At 44.0% G+C, this 20332-nt stretch overlaps 1 protein-coding gene across 5 annotated transcripts in view; it reads right to left on the bottom strand.

The window, feature by feature from the left end:
* sgcg (sarcoglycan, gamma) overlaps window positions 1–20332 on the bottom strand; it is a 599427-nt gene that overhangs the window by 188160 nt on the left and 390935 nt on the right. For all 5 annotated transcript variants that reach the window (XM_080197919.1, XM_080197918.1, XM_080197920.1 and 2 more), the window contains one exon: window positions 20189–20290. In XM_080197919.1, coding sequence (XP_080054045.1) covers window positions 20189–20290 — 102 coding nt within the window. The remainder of the gene's footprint in view (window positions 1–20188; window positions 20291–20332) is intronic.

The following is a 20332-nucleotide window of genomic DNA, read 5'->3' as shown; positions in this document are numbered from 1 at the left end:
TAACCAGTGAAGCCCACATCCGTTGAATTAATAAAAAAGTTAGCCTCACAGTGAAATATCAATCTATCTCAAAGCATTAGGTGAGCACTTGATAAGGTTATAAAATAAAACATGGCAACAAAAATTGATAGCAGTGAAAGATAGAGCTTATAACCTGGGCAAATAATTGGGTCCTGGTATAGAACTACCCAGAGCACAGTCCCTCAATGTGCAACTGCTGTAGGCAGACCTTGCATAATATATCTCCCGGTTACACAAGTATTTTTGTGGCAATCCCAAGGGGACTGAGGTTAGATTTAAGCAGTAATTGACAGTGAAAGATTGCTGTCAATAAAATACCGCTTTTTAAAAAACAACGAATGTAGTATTACCATGGATATTTTTCACTAAAAGGTCATTAAAACCAAGCCAAAAATGGCCTAAAACAAGAATCAAAATTTCATATATTTTCATGCGGGCCTCAATCACCATTTGGAGCAGTTCTCAGATGTTGCAACCTTATTATGAAGGCGCTCCTTACTGGATTGTATTTAGAGCCTTGGTAGACCTCACACACCTTGGCTTGCAGTCTGTTAACCCCCAAGGTACTTCCCATTTTGGACGGAGAGTAAATCTCAGGCCTCTGCACCCAGTAGCATGGGAGTCACTGTTGTTCACTATAAACATTTCTAAAATTATGAGGCTGTTCCTTCAAATAGAAAGGAACACAAGGGCTCAGGTTTTGTGATAATCAGTGATGGTAAAGTACTTATAATGGCCTCAGAGGAAACTGTCCACAACAATTTGGTGATTGCTATGATCGGAGTTTCCCCTTGACCTGTAAACCTGGCACCAAGTCAGGAGAATGGCCCAGATTTTCAAGCAGTTGGGCCAAGTGGGGAAGTCTTTAACAATAGAGTCATAGATCAATACAGCTTGGAAACAGGCCCAACGAGTCCATGCCGACCACAGTGCCATCCTAGCTAGTCTCAATTGCCTGCATCTGGTCCATGTCCCTCTCATTTTTTTCCCATCCTTGTACTTTCAAATGCTTTTTAAGTGTTACTATTGTACCTACTTCAACGACTTTCTCTGGCAGCTCATTCCATATGTGGGCTATCCTCTGCATGAAGAAGTTGCCCCTGCAACCCTTTTAAATCTATCCTCTCTCACCTTAAACCTATGTGTTCTAGTTTTCAATTCCTCTTCCCTGGGAAAAGAACTACATGCATTCATCTTATCTGTGTTCCTCATGATTTTTACACACCTCAATAAAGGTAACCACTCATTCTCCTATGTTCTAAAGAATAAAGTCCTAGTTTGGCCAACCTCTCCCTATAACTCAGGCCTACCAGTCCTGGTAACATCTTTGTGAATCTTCTTTGCACTCTTTCCAGTTATCAATGTCTCTCCTATAACAGGGTAACCAAAACTGTACATTATAGTCCAAGTACGGCCTCAAAAATGACTTATACAACTGTAACAGAGGGCAGGATTTTGCAGCCTTGCTCGCCCCAAAACTGGAAAATCCCACCTGAGGTCAACAGACATTTGCATGGTCCACCTCCTGCCCACTACGATTCCCATGGCAGACGGGACGGGAAAATTCCCACCATAATATCCCAACTCCTATATACAATTTAAGGATCCCATTCCTGGTTTTTTTTTATACCAGTTTGGGATAGGTGTGCAGGTAGCCAGCCCACACATCCTCGGTTCAACTATTTCGAGCTCCATTGTGATCGTGGGCATCCAATCTGCCAGCAATTTTGAGGGAATTGGGCCTTTTCTGTGGTGGGTCAAAAGCTGTGGGCGAACCTTTGTCTTGAGTCAGGAACAAAAAATAACCATGCATTTGACATTTTCTTTGAACAACATTGCCCCCTTACCTTCTCATAAAACTGTCATTCATAAAGATCAATAACAAAGACAAGTCCCCAGGACCGGATGGAATGCATCCGAGGGTTCTGAAAGAAATGGCGGAGGTGATAGTGGATGCCTTGGTGGTTATTTTCCAGACGTCGCTGGATTCCGGGGAAGTGCCAGAAGATTGGAAAGCGGCTAATGTTACGCCGTTGTTTAAGAAGGGTGCCAGGCAAAAGGCAGGGAATTATAGGCCGGTTAGTTTAACGTCTGTTGTAGGTAAAATGTTAGAATCCGTCATCAAGGAGGAAATAGCGAGGCATCTTGAGGGGAATTGCTTGATAGAGCAGACGCAGCACGGTTTCGTTAAGGGGAAGTCGTGTCTGACAAATTTACTGGAGTTCTACGAGGATGTGTCTAGGGTGGTGGATAGAGGAGAGCCGGTGGATGTGGCCTTTCTTGATTTTCAGAAGGCGTTTGACAAGGTACCTCACAAGAGGTTACTGCAGAAGGTCAGGGGGCATGGAGTTGGGGGTAGGGTGTTAGCGTGGATAGAGGATTGGTTGTCAAATAGGAGGCAGAGAGTGGGGGTCAATGGATGCTATTTGGATTGGCGGTTGGTGACTAGTGGAGTGCCTCAGGGGTTGGTGCTGGGGCCTCAGCTATTTACCATTTATATAGATGATCTGGAGGAGGGAACCGAGTGTATGGTGTCGAAATTTGCTGATGACACCAAGATTGGTGGAACGGCAAATTGTGCGGAGGGTGTGGAGAGTCTGCAGAAGGATCTAGATAGGCTGGGCGAATGGGCCAGGAACTGGCAAATGGAATTTAATGTTGGCAAGTGCGAGGTGGTCCACTGTGGTAGGAATAATGGTAGGAAGGATTATTACTTACGCGGAGAAAAACTGCAGCAGGCGACGGTACAGAGGGACCTCGGGGTCCTTGTGCATGAGTCGCAAAAACCCAGCTTGCAGGTGCAGCAGGTGGTCAGGAAGGCGAATGGGATGCTGGCCTTCATAGCGAGGGGGATTGAATATAAAAGTAGGGAGGTCTTGCTGCGGCTATATAGGGCATTGGTGAGGCCGCAGCTGGAGTACTGTGTGCAGTTTTGGGCGCCGTACTTACGCAAGGATATTTTGGCCTTGGAGGGAGTGCAGAGGAGGTTTACTAGGATGATGCCGGAGTTGAGGGGGTTGAGCTATGAGGAGAGGCTGAATAAACTAGGCTTGTACTCGTTAGAGTTTAGAAGAATGAGGGGAAATCTCATTGAGACGTATAAGATGATGAATGGGATGGATAGGATAGAGGTGGAAAGACTCTTCCCGCTCAGAAAGGACAGTAGGACTAGGGGGCACAGCCTCAAGATAAAGGGGGGGCGGTTTAGAACGGAGTTGAGGGAGAACTTCTTCACTCAAAGGGTGGTGAATCTCTGGAATTCTCTGCCCGTTGAAGTGGTGGAGGCTACCTCGCTAAATATTTTTAAGACGCGGGTTGATGGGTTTCTGATAAGAGAGGGGATTGAGGGTTATGGGGAGAGGGCGGGAATGTGGAACTGAGCCACGACAGATCAGCCATGATCTTATTGAATGGCGGGGCAGGCTCGAAGGGCCAGATGACCTACTCGGGCTCCTATTTCTTATGTTCTTATGTTCTTAAAGAGCTATTGCCCATTTCTCACCTCTGATCTTGCATAAATAAATGTAAATGATCAAAAAAAATCCTCAAAGAAAGAATAACTCATTACAAAGTACAAAAGGTGGAAATCAAACAAATCTTGCACTACTCTCTACAGCAGTATAATCATTGCCTGCTGAGCTAAGTGGATTAGTAATTTCTGGAGCTCAGCCAAGCATTCATAATGAGGCATATGAAAAACTAACTGCATTTTTGGATGTAGTTGTCAGACGGTCTAGTTATTTTTGGCAATCAATAAACATAACAATTTTTATTGGTGTTAGTGAGGATGTTGAACTATCATAATGAGTTTAGTACACCGTTAAAAGACAAATTACATTCCATTTAACAAGATGTAACCTTTTTCACGGTTTTTACTGTGATACTAACATTGTGAGCGTGAAATTTTTCATCAGATCATGATTACAAGGAAGATTTACTTTGTGGGAACCTCTACAGTGCACCTTATAGAGGGGTAAACATTCCCTCACAGCAACTTTTGAATTCCTGTGTTCTTCTGCATATGTTTAAACTTCTGAGATCACTGTCAGCTTCACTGGAGTAATAATGGTGAATGTTTCACCTCATTACTAAATCAAAACCCAGAACATTTTAGCACTTCGGAATGAATAATCTGTAATAAATGACTCCAATATCGGTGAATTTGACGAATAAAAGGTTGCCATCAAATCTCTAGTGTTCAGGTGACAGACCTGACTATGCCCAGGGGCGTGGACCATTCAATTGCAGTAATTACAGCAGTGAATAAATATTGTGACTGGTAATTAGAACAGCAAGTTGTAACGTACACCTCTGAGACTCTTAACCTGTTTTCTATATTTCTCATTTTAAAAGTACCTTACTGATAGGCATAGACAAATTGATTCCAAAGAATGAAACATGATTTAAAATGCTGATGTCTGGGTCCTTGGCATTATGTATCAGTGTTGCTGCGAGTTGCCTGAATGTTTGACTTCTTTGCAATTATAAGTCTTTAAGCTCAAATGATGCTAGAGTTGTTGCTCAGAAGCTAACACGTTGATTTTCCAGTGCAGCGGGCCAGAGATTCTAGCAGTGGCCAATTCGTGGGATTGATAAGTAAATGGGATTGAGAGTTATAGATAGGCCTGGTAGGTATGGATATGATCGGCGCAACTTGTGAGCCAAAGGGCCTGTTTGTGCTGTAGTGTTCTATGTTCTATGATTTGCGCTGGTGTCTGGGCCTCTGCACGTCTCCCAGTCTAAATGTTTTGGTGTTGATGGATCCACACTGAAATTCAGCATGACGGACATTTGCATGTGTTTACATACCTTACCATCTGATTAGTGGGCCCGTGACTAGAATCTCCGCCCCCTTAACATGTCTCCCCCTCTCTGAAGTGATGTCACTCTGGCGGGGTTTACAACTGCTCTATAAAAGTCAGGGCCCAGCATGGCAGGGGTAAGGAGGTAAGTGCTATGGAGCTGCAGCCTCCAGAGTGCCGGAGACATTGGAGACAGGGCCTGGAAAATTGTTGCTTGCTGTGGAGAGGTTCCTGGAGAGCTTCAGGTGTGGTCCCCAGGTCTGGGAATGTTACCATTTGTGGGGTGGGGTGGGCTCCTTTACTGAGTGGCTGGTCAGGCCACTCTCTGCAGCCACTGTGCTGTTCCATCCATCTGGCTATGGGGTGTGGTGAGGGACTGGACTGAGCGCTGGGAGAGGGGGAGGGGAAAGGGCACCAAGTGCTGCTTAAAGGCTAATCAGTTCAGGCAGCTGGTGCTCCAAGCAGGGGGCGCTCAGGTTAACACAGACACTCACGCTGCACAGATCCCGCGGTGAATGGGAACCCATATTGTGATAATTCGGAGTTTACCCCCGCTGCATGTCCCTGACCTGCGACACATGCCTGGAAGAGAATGCACTAATTGCACTCATGGCAACGGCTCATGGGGGCAGAATAGCCATGACCACACAACAACCTGTACGCTCTCCCTGCCAGCCGTGTTCACAAAGCAGGCAAACTAAATCAGGTGGCGCCGAGCGCCACAGATTGTGTTGTGTTGCCAGCATCCACAGGTGGAAGTACTGGTCCCAATGAGGAATTGGGATATGGGACAGATGTGGGCAATTGGGACTAGCTGAATGGTTAAAAAACTGGGCGGCATGAACAAGTTGGGCCAAAGGCCTGTTTCCATGCTGTAAACCTTTATGACTCTACGGGCCCAATTTTACTATCAGGTTGCACCTGTTTTCGGGCGCGAAAACTTAGTAAAGTCAGCTGTGAGGCGAGTAGTGCAATCCGTGCCCTCCCCCATGCTGGTTCCTGCTTTACCGAGGGCTGAAAATGTCCGCTGTCAGGACCATGCCTGAAACAGGCACGACATCAATTTAAATACACTTGAATGCATTTACATTGACTTAATGGACTACATGCCCAACCTTACTGGCACTTCCCCCTTTACCACTGTGTTCGCCTGTCCAGATTCGGCACGAAACAGACATGGGCTGCAGATTCAGCACTCCAGCTTCTGAGGAGGTAAGTTCAGAGCTTCCTGCAACTCTCTAACTTAGATCGGTAGTGGGGAGCAGGGGAGTCAGGGTGGGCAGGGGGGATCCATTGCCACACTGCATGTGATCAGTGGAGAGGAAGTGGGGGGTCCACTGCCACTCTGCGTCTGCTTGGTGAGGGAAAAGCGGGGAGCAGCCCACAATCAGTTGGGTGGTGAGAGGTGGGGGATAAGGAGCAATGCCTGTGGGGGTCAGCGGGGAGATATTATCTGGCCCGAGAGCAATGTGGCAGGGGAGCACTTCTCTATCTTTTATTCTGCACAAGTGCAGTCGGAGGACCGATCCGAGCTGTAGTGTTTCGGGTGTGATAAACCCCACCCACAGGCTTCTGCAGCACGATTCAGAATTGCTGCCTTTTTTTCAGGCAGAGTGCGTATGGGGCGTCTGAAAACAGGTCTAAAAGTCAGATCTGAAACACTCCCAGTTTCAAGTCCGCACCGCACTTAGAATTAAGATGGTAAAATAGGGCCCTATGACTCTGTAAGCCAACCCTCTCAACTCTGGAGCAACTTAGTGAATCTCCTCTGTACTCCCTCCAGTGCCAGTATATCCTTTCTCAAGTAAGGAGACCAAAATGTACACAGTATTCCAAGTGTGGCTTCACCAGCACCTTATAGAGCTGCAACATTACCGCGCTGTTTTTAAACTCCATCCCTCTAGCAATGAAGGACAAAATTCCATTTGCCTTCTTAATTACCTGCTGCATCTGCAAACACACTTTTCGCACAAGGACACCCAGGTCCCCTCTACACAGCAACATGCTGCAATTTTTTACAATTTAAATAATAGTCCATTTTGCTATTATTCTGACCAACATTGTACTCATCGCCCACTCATTTACACTATCTATATCCCTTTGCAGAATTTCAGCATCCTCTGCACACTTTGATCTGCCACCCATCTTTGTGTCATCTGTGAATTTTGACACACTACATTCGGTCCCCAACTCCGAATCATCTATGTAAATCATAAACAATTGCGGTCCCAACACTGATCCCTGAGACACACCACTAGTCACTGATTGCAAACCAGCAAAACAGCCATTTACCCCTCACTCTTTGCTTTCTGTTAGTTAACCAATCCTCTAACCATGTTAACGCATTCCCCGTTATGCCATCCATCTTTATGTTATGCAGCAGCCTTTTGTGAAGCACCTTAGAATCATAGAATCCCTACAGTGCAGCAGGAGGCCATTTGATCCATTGAGTCTGCATCGACTACAATCCCACCCAGACTCTATTCCCATAACCCCACATATTTAATCCCCCTGACACTAGGGACAACATATCATGGCCAATCAACCTAACCCACACATCTTTGGACTGTGGCAGGGAAGTGGAGCAACCCATGCAGACACAAGGAAAATGTGCAAACTTCACACAGATAGTGATCTGAGGCCGGGATCGAACCCGAGTCCCTGGCGCTGAGAAGCAGCAGTGCTAACCACTGTGCCACCATGCTGCCCCACCTTGTCTAATGCCTTTTTGAAATCCAGATACACCACATCCACCAATTCCCACCCTTGTCCTCAAAGAATTTCAGTAAATTAATTAAACATGACCTGCCTTTCATGAACTCATGCTGTGTCTGCCCAATGGGACAATTTCTATCCAGGAGTCTGGATAACACATACTTACCTGTGTCATTTGCATTGCTGTGTTCTGTTCAGACACAGACTTGGCCATCTATCTGAAAAGCTGCCATGTTATTGAGATATACAATTGTGGTGTTGGTGAAGGGGGAGGATTTCTGCTCATTGTTTCTTTGAGTGGCAGTGGAGGTGTTTGGATACTGAACCCAGTAAAACTGCCCTCATGTTTCAAATGTCACTGCAGTGAGCGTGCTGATAGGAAGTAGTAGGTAATTAATGGAAATCTATTGGCTGTATTTAATTTGATGCATCCACCTGTTTAATGATCAATAAACCTGTCTAACAACTTGTAGCTGGAGGCACGGTCTGATAGTGTGTTTAATCTCCCATGTTTCAAAGTTCTTAAAGGGCTGCAGTGAACCATTAAAGATAGAATAGTGGTGGAGGTAGAAAAGGAAGTTAATTACTCACAATCGCAGCTGGAAAACATTTACACAACACTGCCTTGTTTCATGTTTGAAAGCTTGAGCTACATGAAAGTTTTTATTTAGGGCTGCCTGCAGCAATGTACAGGCTGCCTGGAGGAATGCTGTAAACTGGATTAACATTGTTGTCCAGGTAGCACACACTTGGCTGCAAAAATAGACATAGCTCATTGAAACAGCAGAAACCCTTGCAATTCAGGAAGGTGCAACACGTATATTTAAGAAGAGGTGGTGATGCAATGGTAGTTTCACTCAACACGTAATCCAGACACTCTTGGTGACTTGGGTTCAAATCTCTGATGATGAAATTGGAATTCAATTAAAACCTGGGGTTAAAAGTCTAAAGATGACCATGAAACCATTGTTGACTGTCATCAAAAACCATCTGGTTCATGAGTGTCTTTAGGAAAGAAAATTTGATGTCCTACCTGGTCTGACCTATATATGACTCTGCAACCACAGCATGTGGTTGACTGTTAAATGCCCTCTGAAATGGCCCAACTGGCCACTCAGTTCAAGGGCAGTTATGGATGAACTTGAAAAAAAAGCACTAATGGCAGACAGAGAGCCTCCCTGACAATCTATCAATGTAGCCCACAACAGCAGACTGGTATCAGAGAGGGCTGATGGCTTCCATTGGAATGTTGGCCCCTTAGAATCATAGAATTCCTACAGTGCAGAAGAAGGTCATTCAGCCCATCAAGGCTGCACTGACAACAATCCCACCCAGGCTCTATCCCCGTAATCACACCTACTCACCCTGCTAATTCCCCTGACTCTAAAGGTTAATTTAGCACGGTCAAAACAAACTAACCTGTGCATCTTTGGAGTGTGGGAGGAAACTGGAGCATCCAGACAAAACACACACAGACATGAGAATGTGCAAACTCCACATAGACAGTCACCTGAGGCCAGAATTGAACCTGAGTATATTTGTAGCTCACCTTGTTCCATGGATTTTTTTTTAAAGTTTAAAGTTTATCAATTAGTGTCACAAGTAGGCTTACATTAACACTGCAATGAAGTTACTGTGAAATTCCCTAATCGCCACACACTGACCCCTGTTTGGGTACACAGAGGGAGAATTTAGCATGGCCATTGCACCTAATCAGCATGTCTTTCGGACTCTGGGAGGAAATCCTGGCATCCAGAGGAAACCCACGCAGACATGGGGAGAACGTGCAGAGGCACCATGAGGCAAAGTGCTAACCACTGCGCTACCATGCTGCCCTTGTCTTAGTTGCTGCCTCCTGTAAGATTCCTCCTGTCGGGGCATGACTGAAGGTCAGGACAAAGGAGTGGTCTCAATACCTGAGAACTTTAGGAATTGACAACATTTTGCCTCTGGTAAGCACTGGCTCGTGAGATCCAAACAGATGGAAGTATTTTGGAATGAGTGACTGCGGTGTTGTGTACATTAATGGATTAAATGCCATGTTTGAAAAGTCAGAGTTTAAATTGAGACTGATTTACTTGAGAAGTGCTGTACGATTAACGCAGCAACCTTTCCAAGCTGACATTTAATCTATCAATATAAATCACCCCAGAGGTCTATTATTCTCTAATTATAATTGCAAAACTCTAAATATAAAATGGATTTTAATTGTTTCATGAATATATTAAATACGTTTCAGAGCTACCTCTCTCAGATCAAAAGACTTACACACATTGGCACGTCATTGTTCAACCTCTTTCTCAGTGTTGGTGTTTAGGTACTTGTTGGTGTTTAGGTGACAGATATACCATGCAGTTAATGACATACTATGACAAGATTTAAAAATAAGGCTATAAGATTTAACTTGCAAAATATTCAGTCAATTACTTTTTTGTTAAACAACTAGAATAAAAATCTTTTACTTTCTGATAACTAAAAGCCACATTTGTCCACAACTAAAGTTACTGAACACTTTATACATTTATTAAACACATTTTTCTTTTAAAATAATCAGTAACTGTTGTGGAAAAACATATATCAGGTACTTTATTTATTGCTGCGTTGCGTATCATATCCTGTCTAGGAAATTGTAACATGTGAAAGTATCTCATAGAATAACTGCAGTTTAAATGTTATGGGCTGGAAAATTACACCATATGCTGGTGTCATCACCAATAACTCTATGGCTAAATGTAACGTTGAATTGAACTTTATAGCGTGCACAATCACAATCGCAGATTTTTCCCCTGTTATATCCTGAATGCTGTCAAGGTATTCTTGAGGGCGGCACTGTGACACACAGGGTGGCAGGGTGGCATGGTAGCGCAGTGGTTAGCACTGTGGCCTCAACGCCAAGGACCTGGGTTTGATTCCCAGCTTGGATCACTGTCTGTGTGGAGTTTGCATGCTCCCCCCATGTTTGCTCGGGTTTCCTCGGGGTGCTAGTGTTTCCTCCCGCAGTTTGAAAGACGTGCTGGTTAGATGCATTGACCATGCTAAATTCTCCCTTAGCGTACCCGAACAGGTGCCAGAGTGTGGAGCATAAGGGATTTTCACAGTAACTTCATTGCAGTCTTACTGTAAACCTACTTGTGACACTAATAAATAAATGTTAAACTTTAAAGAAAGACATCTATGGAACAAGGTGAACTACAAATATACTTAATATTCCTGGGCTAGGAATGGGGAAAAAACCTTCTAGGTTTTGAAGCGGGTGATGGTGACATTGTGGTTATGTCACTGAACTAGCTGCTATTCTAGAGGTCTGGGTGGATGATTTGGGTGACATTGGTTCAGTCCCTGCCATGGCAGTGAGTGCAAGTTCAATTACCTGAATAAATCTGGAATATAAAACTCATCACCATAATGATGACCATGAAACTATCATCGATTGTCCTAATGACCAATCTGGTTCACTAATGCCCTTTAGGGAAGGAAATCGCCACCCTTACCTGGTCTGGCCTACAGGTGACTCCAGACTCCCAGCAATGTGGTTGATTCTTAATTACTCTTTGAAATGTTCAATTCGAGGGCAATCAAAGATGGGCAACAAATGCTGGCTTTGCCCACGAGAGAGTAAAGAAATAATACCCTATGGATGGAATTTTCATTAGCACCTTGTGAATGCTCATCAAAAGGCCAACTGACCAGAATCATGTTTCCCCCATCGGCTGGTTAGAGTGGTCTGTTTCATGATGTATATAAGTGGATGCACCAGGCAAGCTTCACTTTGTCCATAACTTGGAAATGTGTAGATGCTGCATTCACCTTCCTTTCTCACCATCAGTGATTGATATGTCAGGGGGATATTGCACAAGGTGGACATGGGAGCCATGACGTTTGGAGATGGGGAAGACGGAGGCAGGACTGTGGAGGAGGGGAGGAGACAAGGAATGATGGAGAAGGGTGAAGTGGAGGCAGGAGGCAGGACTAATGGGGATGTGGAAAGGATCAGAGCGGAGTGGTGAATGACTGTCCGAGGAGCAAGTTTAAGAGACTGTCCAAGAAACGAGGTCACGTTATCGGAGCCATTTAAGAGGGTTCTGTGTGGCATGCATATCTTGGTCCTGGTCATGGGCAAAGGATCATCTCTCTGGGAAGTGATGAACCTGCATACATTAATGTCTCATGGGGGGAGTCTCTGGTGGGATCAGTTGAATAAAGGAAATGGGGACATCAGTATTGAAGGAGAACTGAAATATTTACATGAAAAATTATGTGGTCAAAGTGGGCTGGATGGTAACAAGAGAGAAAGGTATTAAGAGGTTTAGAAGCAGTTGGAATTCAAAATTACACAGGGATGTTCTCACGTCAGTCTGACACCTACTCAATAAAGCATCATGACCACAAATATCAATCTTTCAGCCATTACTGGGTGGATGACTCAACAGAAACCACGTTCGTGAGGGCTCCATTCATCCCTTCACTAGCTCTACTCAATGCAGAATGCTGAGGCATCACCTCACTGCTGCTTCCCAATCACCATTTGTACATCATGAAGTAGTTACCATTAACATCTAGTTCATGCAGTAAGGCTTTAATGTTAGTTTGCATTGTCCTCACAGTGAGGCCCTCACCCAGGACATTGCTTTGCTGAGATGCAAATGCTAGGGACCATCTGTCCAAGATGACATTTGCATTAGATTGAAACCTTGAATGGTCATTACTAACACACTAGCAAATGGGTAATCCTTTCTTTCATGGGTACTGATGAGGCTTTAAGAGAATTGGATTTGCACCTCTTTGTGACCATAGTCCACAATGACCATTGGCACAGGTCACAAAGATCATTCATCCTTATATATCCTAAGTCAATGAGAGCCCTGCCACGCGATGAATTCCACATTGAATTGAGCACTCTGTCTTTACCAAAGGAACACTTAAAGCTTTGCTAAGCAGGTGTTTAGGAAATTGTGGGAGATAAAGAAATAGCTTCACAAAACAAACACAAATCACACACTCTTATACCTTTTGCAGTCAGGTTTAAGGTGCCTGTTGGATCCTGACTTACCTAGCTCAGCATCATGCCAGCTTTCCATTGTGATGTATGTGAGGCTCATTAAGCACTGAAAGGTTTATTGACTTACAATTTCCCCAGGGTTGCTTGGGAAATGCATACGCAGTGATCGGGTCACAATCCAAGAATTCCTAGCATTTGCAGTTTTAATTCCTTGATGCGGGTGCTGGTTTAGAGTTATTTCACAGAGAGATAATAGTATTTGTGGAGCTTTTGGTTGTCTTTTTATATTTATTTTACAGCAACTATTTATTCTTTTTTTTTGTTCTTAGATTGTAATATTGAATTCAAACTTCGGCTTCATCTTCAGTTCTATTAGCCATTCTTCATCCTTCTGCACCTGAGGAAGGTGCTGCAGCTTAGTTTTAAAATTCTTTCATATGATGTGGGCATCAGTGGCAAGGGCAGCATTTATTGCCTGTACCAAAATGCTCTTCAGGAGCTGCCTTCTTGATTCATTGGAGTCAATGTGATGTAGGTACACCCACAATGCTATTAGGGTCAAAGCTCCAGCTGTTAGTTCCAAGTAGGTTAGAAGTCTCAGCTGCTTGGTGGGTGGAAGTCGAGTTGCCTTGGTTACCTATACTGGGAAAGTTACTCCTTACTCATGAGTGACTGAGATCTGACTTCAAAACTATTTTATTTACACATTTCCATGATAAGCTACTGGGTAAGCACACCCCTCTGGAGCATAGACTATTCCATCCTGGGTAAGCACACCTTGCTGGAGCATAGACTATTCCATCCTGGGTAAGCACACCTTGCTGGAGCATAGACTATTCCATCCTGGGTAAGCACACCTTGCTGGAGCATAGACTATTCCATCCTGGGTAAGCACACCTCGCTGGAGCATAGACTATTCCATCCTGGGTAAGCACACCTCGCTGGAGCATAGACTATTCCATCCTGGGTAAGCACACCTTGCTGGAGCATAGACTATTCCATCCTGGGTAAGCACACCTCGCTGGAGCATAGACTATTCCATCCTGGGTAAGCACACCTCGCTGGAGCATAGACTATTCCATCCTGGGTAAGCACACCTTGCTGGAGCATAGACTGTTCCATCCTGGGTAAGCACACCTTGCTGGAGCATAGACTATTCCATCCTGGGTAAGCACACCTTGCTGGAGCATAGACTGTTCCATCCTGGGTAAGCACACCTTGCTGGAGCATAGACTGTTCCATCCTGGGTAAGCACACCTTGCTGGAGCATAGACTATTCCATCCTGGGTAAGCACACCTCGCTGGAGCATAGACTATTCCATCCTGGGTAAGCACACCTTGCTGGAGCATAGACTATTCCATCTTCTCAAACGAGTCTCCAGCACGACTGCTGAATTCATTTTTACAGCATGATACACACCACTATCGCCCCCTTCCAAGTATAATGTCAACTCTTTTAAATAACAATGTTAAACTATCACTTAAACAACTTATATTCCATTTTTCAAATTTCTGAAACCTACTTTACATAGGGATATAGGAATTAGGAGCAGAAGTGGGCTATTCAGCTCTTCGAGCCTGCTCTGCCATTCAATCAGGCTGATTTCTTCCTGGTCTCAAATCCACCTCCCTACCTGTTCCCCATATCTTTTTAACTCATTTTTTAAATATCAGAAATATATCTAAAACCTTCTTGAAACCATTTAATGATTTTGACTCCACTGCACTATGGGCTATTCCACAAATTCAACACCCTCGCTGAGAAGAAGTTCCTCGTCATCTCAGTTTTAAATCTACCATCTCTCAACCTATACATGTGGATTGTTACAGACTCTATCCAACTGCTACTCTTGCTCTCCCCCTTCCCCACCACACTCCCCCCAACCCCATCCCCCCAACCACACCCCACCCCAAATCACTGTTATTAAGGGCTCAATCTTTCACAGTGTCCCTGTCTGTCTGAGTGGACATTGTGGATTCCTGCTCATTTCTTCCCTGGAAAACAACAACATTGGTGTAGTGGGACAGCAGCTTTCCAGGACTGCTGACAACTGGGTTTTGGTCATCATGACAACTGAGCTTTAGGGAATGTAAAAGCTTTCCAAGGAAGGACTGACCCAAGAGAGAGGACTGCAGGACACAGGCACTTGCAGTCTCTTGAATAGAAATAGGATAGACTAGCACTTGTTTAGTAATCTTAGCACATTACAGAAAAGCTGGAGAAGATGAAGTATCTTCAAATCCAGTGAAGAATTCCACAGCTATATTATCCACTGCAGCGTTGAGGATGACGAAGGTATTCAACAACTGAGACTTGAACAAATATGGATGGCAGGAAGACAGGCTTTGAAATTCCTGCAGACGCTGCAGGAAATGAAGATATGATTTTCTGAGAATATTCCAGAAAGTATTTTCATTTTCTGTAAACAGTGGTGGCATTGCCACACTTGCTTCAACATGAGATTGCTCTGCTGTACTCAATGGGATGACTGCATCAGCATCAGAAGATAAGACAACACCATCTTCAGCAACGGATGTATCTCCAGAACTAAATCAAGACAAAATCCTTGTATTGGACTCTTCAGCTGTAGGAGCTCAGTGGGTTTGGGGGGAAATTTTCTCATCCCGCCCGCCATGAGAATCATAGCAGGTGGGGAGCAGACTATGCAAAGGTCCATTGATCTTGGACCTTTGGGATTTTCTGGTTTTTGGGTGAGCATGGCTGGAAAATCCCACTCTGGGTCTCTATATCTGCGCTGAAGGACAATGTTTCTGTTTTTTGATGTGATTGATATGTGGGCATCAATTTACTAACAGGCTTTACCGATGCTCTGGCAATGTGACCTACTATGCAATCAAACATTTTGTTCTACTTGGACAACTTTCTATGGTTAACCATTGATATATAAAGCATGTTGTGGTCAGTGGCACAAAGATACAAATTCTGCTTTTCAACTGCAGACACAGCTGATTCCTCAAGAAAAACAACAGGGACTCCATATGCTGCAGCAGTAGCTTCTAAGAATGTATTGATTGCTAGGACCTCACCTTCCAACTGATCACTCATTACTACAATGGCTTCTTTCTCATGATCTTCTTCAGAAAAGAGCCAACCTAGGTCTAGAATGTCCTCTTACATCTGGCCACCTCCTGCTGTTGTGCCTGTTTCTGAAACTTCCGGCATATCTTCAGAAAGACATGTATTACCACAAACTTCACCCAGCGTCTGGTAGATGGAATATCTGTGATGGAGAATAATCCATTGCCCAATCAATAAACCTCACCAGCTGCAGCTGAATGGAAACTAACTTTAGAAATTCTTCCATGAATGGTACCCAGCTGTCTTGCTGTAGGATTTTTTTGTTGCTTCAGAAGCCCAGATGTATACATGCAATTCTAGTCAATAAAAATACACTTTGATCGGAGACGTAAAGGGTGGAATTTTCCAACTGCGCTCGCCCCAAAATCAGAAAATCCCAATGGACGTTTGCATGGTCTGTGCTCTCCCTCACTGCTCACAATTCCCATGATGGTGGGATGGGAAAATTCCCCCAAAGGGTCTTAATAATCTTTTGTTTCTTGTGGCAGTGGGTGATAGTTATTTGACCTTTCACTCAAAATTCATACCACCAGGACCTTGGAGTCTGATGTTTGATAGCTGGGTGTGTACGGTTCTGAGCCATTCCAAATGATCAGCCAATATTGTGACACAAAATCCTGCATCAAGTTTGAAGCCAGTTTTAAAGGCCTTCAGTGATCAAAAGTGTTGGTCATGATCCTTTACTCTCCCTCAGAAATCTGTAATCTCCTTTCTTTGCTAATTTGGAATTGTTTGAATTGTCTGAATGTCATCGACTTTCACTTGATTTGTTCCTTTAAGGCATTTCTTTGAGAGAACTGCTCAAGATGTTCTGCCTTTCTGCATTGGAAATGCCTTGTGCCCCTTATGGTCAGTGAGCAGTTCAAATGATGGCCAGTTGAAATGGGCTGTTTGTATCGCATGCTCCCTTTTAAATCTTTTGCCATTCAAAAAATTGCCAAAGGAATTTTTGTGCACATTGCTCATTCTTCATTTTTCTGGGAATATTTCTGAATGATGTCTCAGGGATAGAGCATGTTGTAAACATTTACCCTGTTTTGCTGGACTCCTCCATTCAATAGAGTGTGGAGGAGCAATGAGGCACGCTAATACCTTGTACTTTGAAGTTCCAAATTCTACTCATATAGAGTACTTGCCTGCAGAAACACCATGTTAGCTCATTTGAAAAGTCTTGTACTCGTGGCAAGAATACTGAAAGGACTGGGTAGAGTGGACCTAGGGAAGATGTTTCCATTAATAGACGAGCCTGGGATCTGAGAGTGCATCGCTCAGAATGAAGGAACAACCCTTTAGAACTGAGATGAAGAGGATTTTCTTCAGCCAGAGAGTGATGAATTTATGGAATTCATTGCCACAGAAGGCTGTGGAGGCCAGGTCATTGAGTATATTTGAATCAGAGGTAGAAAGGTTCTAAGATAAGGGGAAAAGATGGGAGAATGGGGCTGGGAAACTTATCAGCCATGACTGAATGGTGGAGCAGACTCGATGGACCAGATGGCTTAATTCTGCTCTACAGCTTATGGTCTAAATGTAGTCTGGAGCTGTCTGTATTATCTGCCAATCTATGGCACTGTCAGTAATTGCATTGCCAGCAAAGCTCTCCAGAGGAGCCTAGGAGGTTAGCCCTGATGGTGCAACTTTGATTCTTACTACTCAGTTCCATAAAGCTCTGCAAGTCAATGGCTAACCCAAGAATCTGGTAGTGTAATGTTACATTTGTGGAATAGTAGGCTGGAGGTCATGACGGCGAATTTCACCATGGCCAATTGTGAAATTGAATTCAATAAATCTGATAATTTACAGATTGGAATCAAAAATATAAACATCCATGAATATGATGGCTTGTAAAAGTTCAACTCATGATTTAGCTATCCACTGAAATGGCCTATCTACCTCTTCCATCGCCGGCTGTGATTTATGATGAAGTGTGCATTCCACCAGCGACTGTTCTGGATATAAATCTGCTGCAATATTTAAATAATTTAATAATTTGGCTGCTTGTGACTTTGGCCATGATGGTGAATGTTTTGTACACAAATGAACACCGAGGATGATAAAAGAAAATTACTGCAGATGCTGGAATCTGAAACCAAAACCGTAAATGCTGGTAAACCTCAGCAGGTCTGGCAGCATCTGTAAGGAGAGAAAAGAGCTGAGTCCAGATGACCCTTTGTTAAAGCTGAGGATGATGAATTGCCTTCTGTGGCACTGCTTATAGTGGCATTTGGGAGGCCTTGCTCTGGTCCACTGGTGTTTCTCCTGCACTCCCCAACACCCCACTGACTGGTTCCTGCATGACATGGACACACATGGGCACATCCCCCATGTGCACCGGATGGCTACCCTGAGCTCCCACAGCCCAACTAGCCAATATAATTTCAGGATCCCAAATTTGAACAATAAATGTCTAGTGTCTGCATTTCCTCGGTCAAGAAAAAACAAGCATAATGTTACCAGTCGGGGCATGAACCCTGATTACGGATAATTTAAATTTCTGGAACTTTTTCTCTTGCAGAGTGTCTGGAAGTACTCCAGGGTGTTTTTGGAGGGTTTGAGAGTTCCAGGAGGACTGGGGGTGGTCAAGGGACTTGGCAACCTGTTCATACAAAGGCTGCAACAGATATGGGCACAGCAATTGTAACCTCTTCTGGTTAACCGGACAACTGGAATATGGAGCAGAAACCACAGAGAGAGTACATTTTGCACTGGTTCTGGACTTCTTCAAGTCCCTTGTCAGCAACAGAAGACAGTTTGGCACACCTGCCAATGCACCCAGTACACTGCTGTGCTGGCTCATTCTGTACACTGCCCCGTTAATATTCTCACTTGGATCTTTTGCAACAATACACTTCTGCCACGCCACCTTTGGTGAGTGGGAAAACAAGTGATCATTTTCTCTTGGAGGAGTGACTTCCTGCAGGCTGTTCTCAATTCTACGCTTATGTTGGAGTCTGTTCATTAGTAGTGTTACTGTCTCTTTCTCTGGGGCTGCGGTGGCAGAACAGGTTACGGTCACTTACAAACTACAAGTCTGATATTTATAGGCTTCTGTTGGGCAAGTGTATTAAGAATTAAGAGTGACTGAACTAAAGCAGATAGATGGGAGTTACAACACAGATTGGACGTGATCTAACTGAATGACAGAACAGGCTCAAGGGTCTGAATAGACTATGTTATGTTAATTTGTCCCTCTACTCTTTTAATGTCAGTGCTAACTCACCTAATGACTGGATTTTTCTCCCTCTCCGTCCTGTGCTTCTTGGCAGTGGGAGACGACACACTGCTCACTGGTGACAAGGGAGTTTCCCATTGAATGTACCCCTCACCACCGGGAAACCTGTGGAGATGTGCGAGGGGAGGTTTTTTTTTTACACAGAGGGTGGCAGGGGCCCAGAATGCACTGCCAAACTGGGTCTGTACTCGTTGGAGTTTAGAAGGATGAGGGGGGATCTTATAGAGACGTATAAGATAATGAAGGGGATACATAGAGGTAGAGAGATTCTTCCTGCTTAGAAAGGATAGCAGGACTAGAGGGCACAGCCTCAAGATAAGGGGGGTGGCAGTTTAGATCAGAGTTGAGGAGGAACTTCTTCACTCAAAGGGTGGTGAATCTCTGGAATTCTCTGCCCGTTGAAGTGGTGGAGGCTACCTCGCTGAATATATTTAAGTCACGGGTAGATAGGTTTCTGATAGACAAGGGAATTAAGGGTTATGGGGAGAAAGCAGGAAAGTGGAACTGATCCACTTCAGATCAGCCATGATCTTATTGAATGGTGGGGCAGGCTCGAAGGGCCAGATGGCCTACTCTTGCTCCTATTTCTTATGTTCTTATGTTTATGCTCAAATGAGGTGATTGAGGCAGACACGTTCATGATATTTAAAACTTATCTGGATAGACACATGAACAGAGGGGAATAGAGGGATACAGGCAGTTAAGACAATTTGATTGGAGCAGGCTTGGAGGGCCGAAGGACCTGTTCCTGTGCTGTACTGTTCTTTGTTGTTTTGTTTGTCTTTGGGGATGTGCCATCAATGGGATTGTAAGATCCCGCCAACATGAATGGGAGGGAGATTTCATCAAATGTTTTTTGTGAAAAAACAGAGAGAGGAATTTGATATGAACCTGGTCAACTTTTGTCGGATGAGATCATCGACTGTAATTTCTAGTCTTTTAAACCATGGAGGATTAGAAGGGTCACCTTCAACCTCTCCATTCTCTCCAATTATCATTCCGTTAATTCACATTTAATCAGGTTTACTGTTGCGTGTGTCAGTATTCCCAGCTTCGGAACCTCTGCAAAGGAAGAATTACATCATCAAATTTACTCTCGTACAAAGACAATTTGTCGCTGAGCTCCGGCAGAAAGGGGGCAATAATTGTTGGCACACTGTTGAAATGTTTAATATTTCATAAGAACATAAGAAATAGGAGCAGGAGTAGGCCATCTAGCCCTTCGAATATTTCACAAATACACATCCCTTAATAACGTCAAATATGAAATCCTTGTTTCACTGGAATTCTAAACAGGTTTCTTTGTATTCACTACATACCGTTCTGGAGCAAATTTCTTTGGCATACAGTGGGAAAAGAAACTCAGACTCTCCTTCCAGCCGAATCCCATTTTCTGTCACTCTTAGGTACCCCATTCCATCCTGCAGGCAGATAAAATGAAACACAAATCAAATATCTGGACC

The sequence above is a fragment of the Carcharhinus amblyrhynchos genome, chromosome 10 (genome assembly GCF_965287045.1).
Source record: "Carcharhinus amblyrhynchos chromosome 10, sCarAmb.v2.hapA, whole genome shotgun sequence".
NCBI lineage: Eukaryota > Metazoa > Chordata > Chondrichthyes > Carcharhiniformes > Carcharhinidae > Carcharhinus > Carcharhinus amblyrhynchos.
Note: the sequence above shows the minus strand (reverse complement) of the source record. Positions and strands in the feature narration are given on the sequence as shown.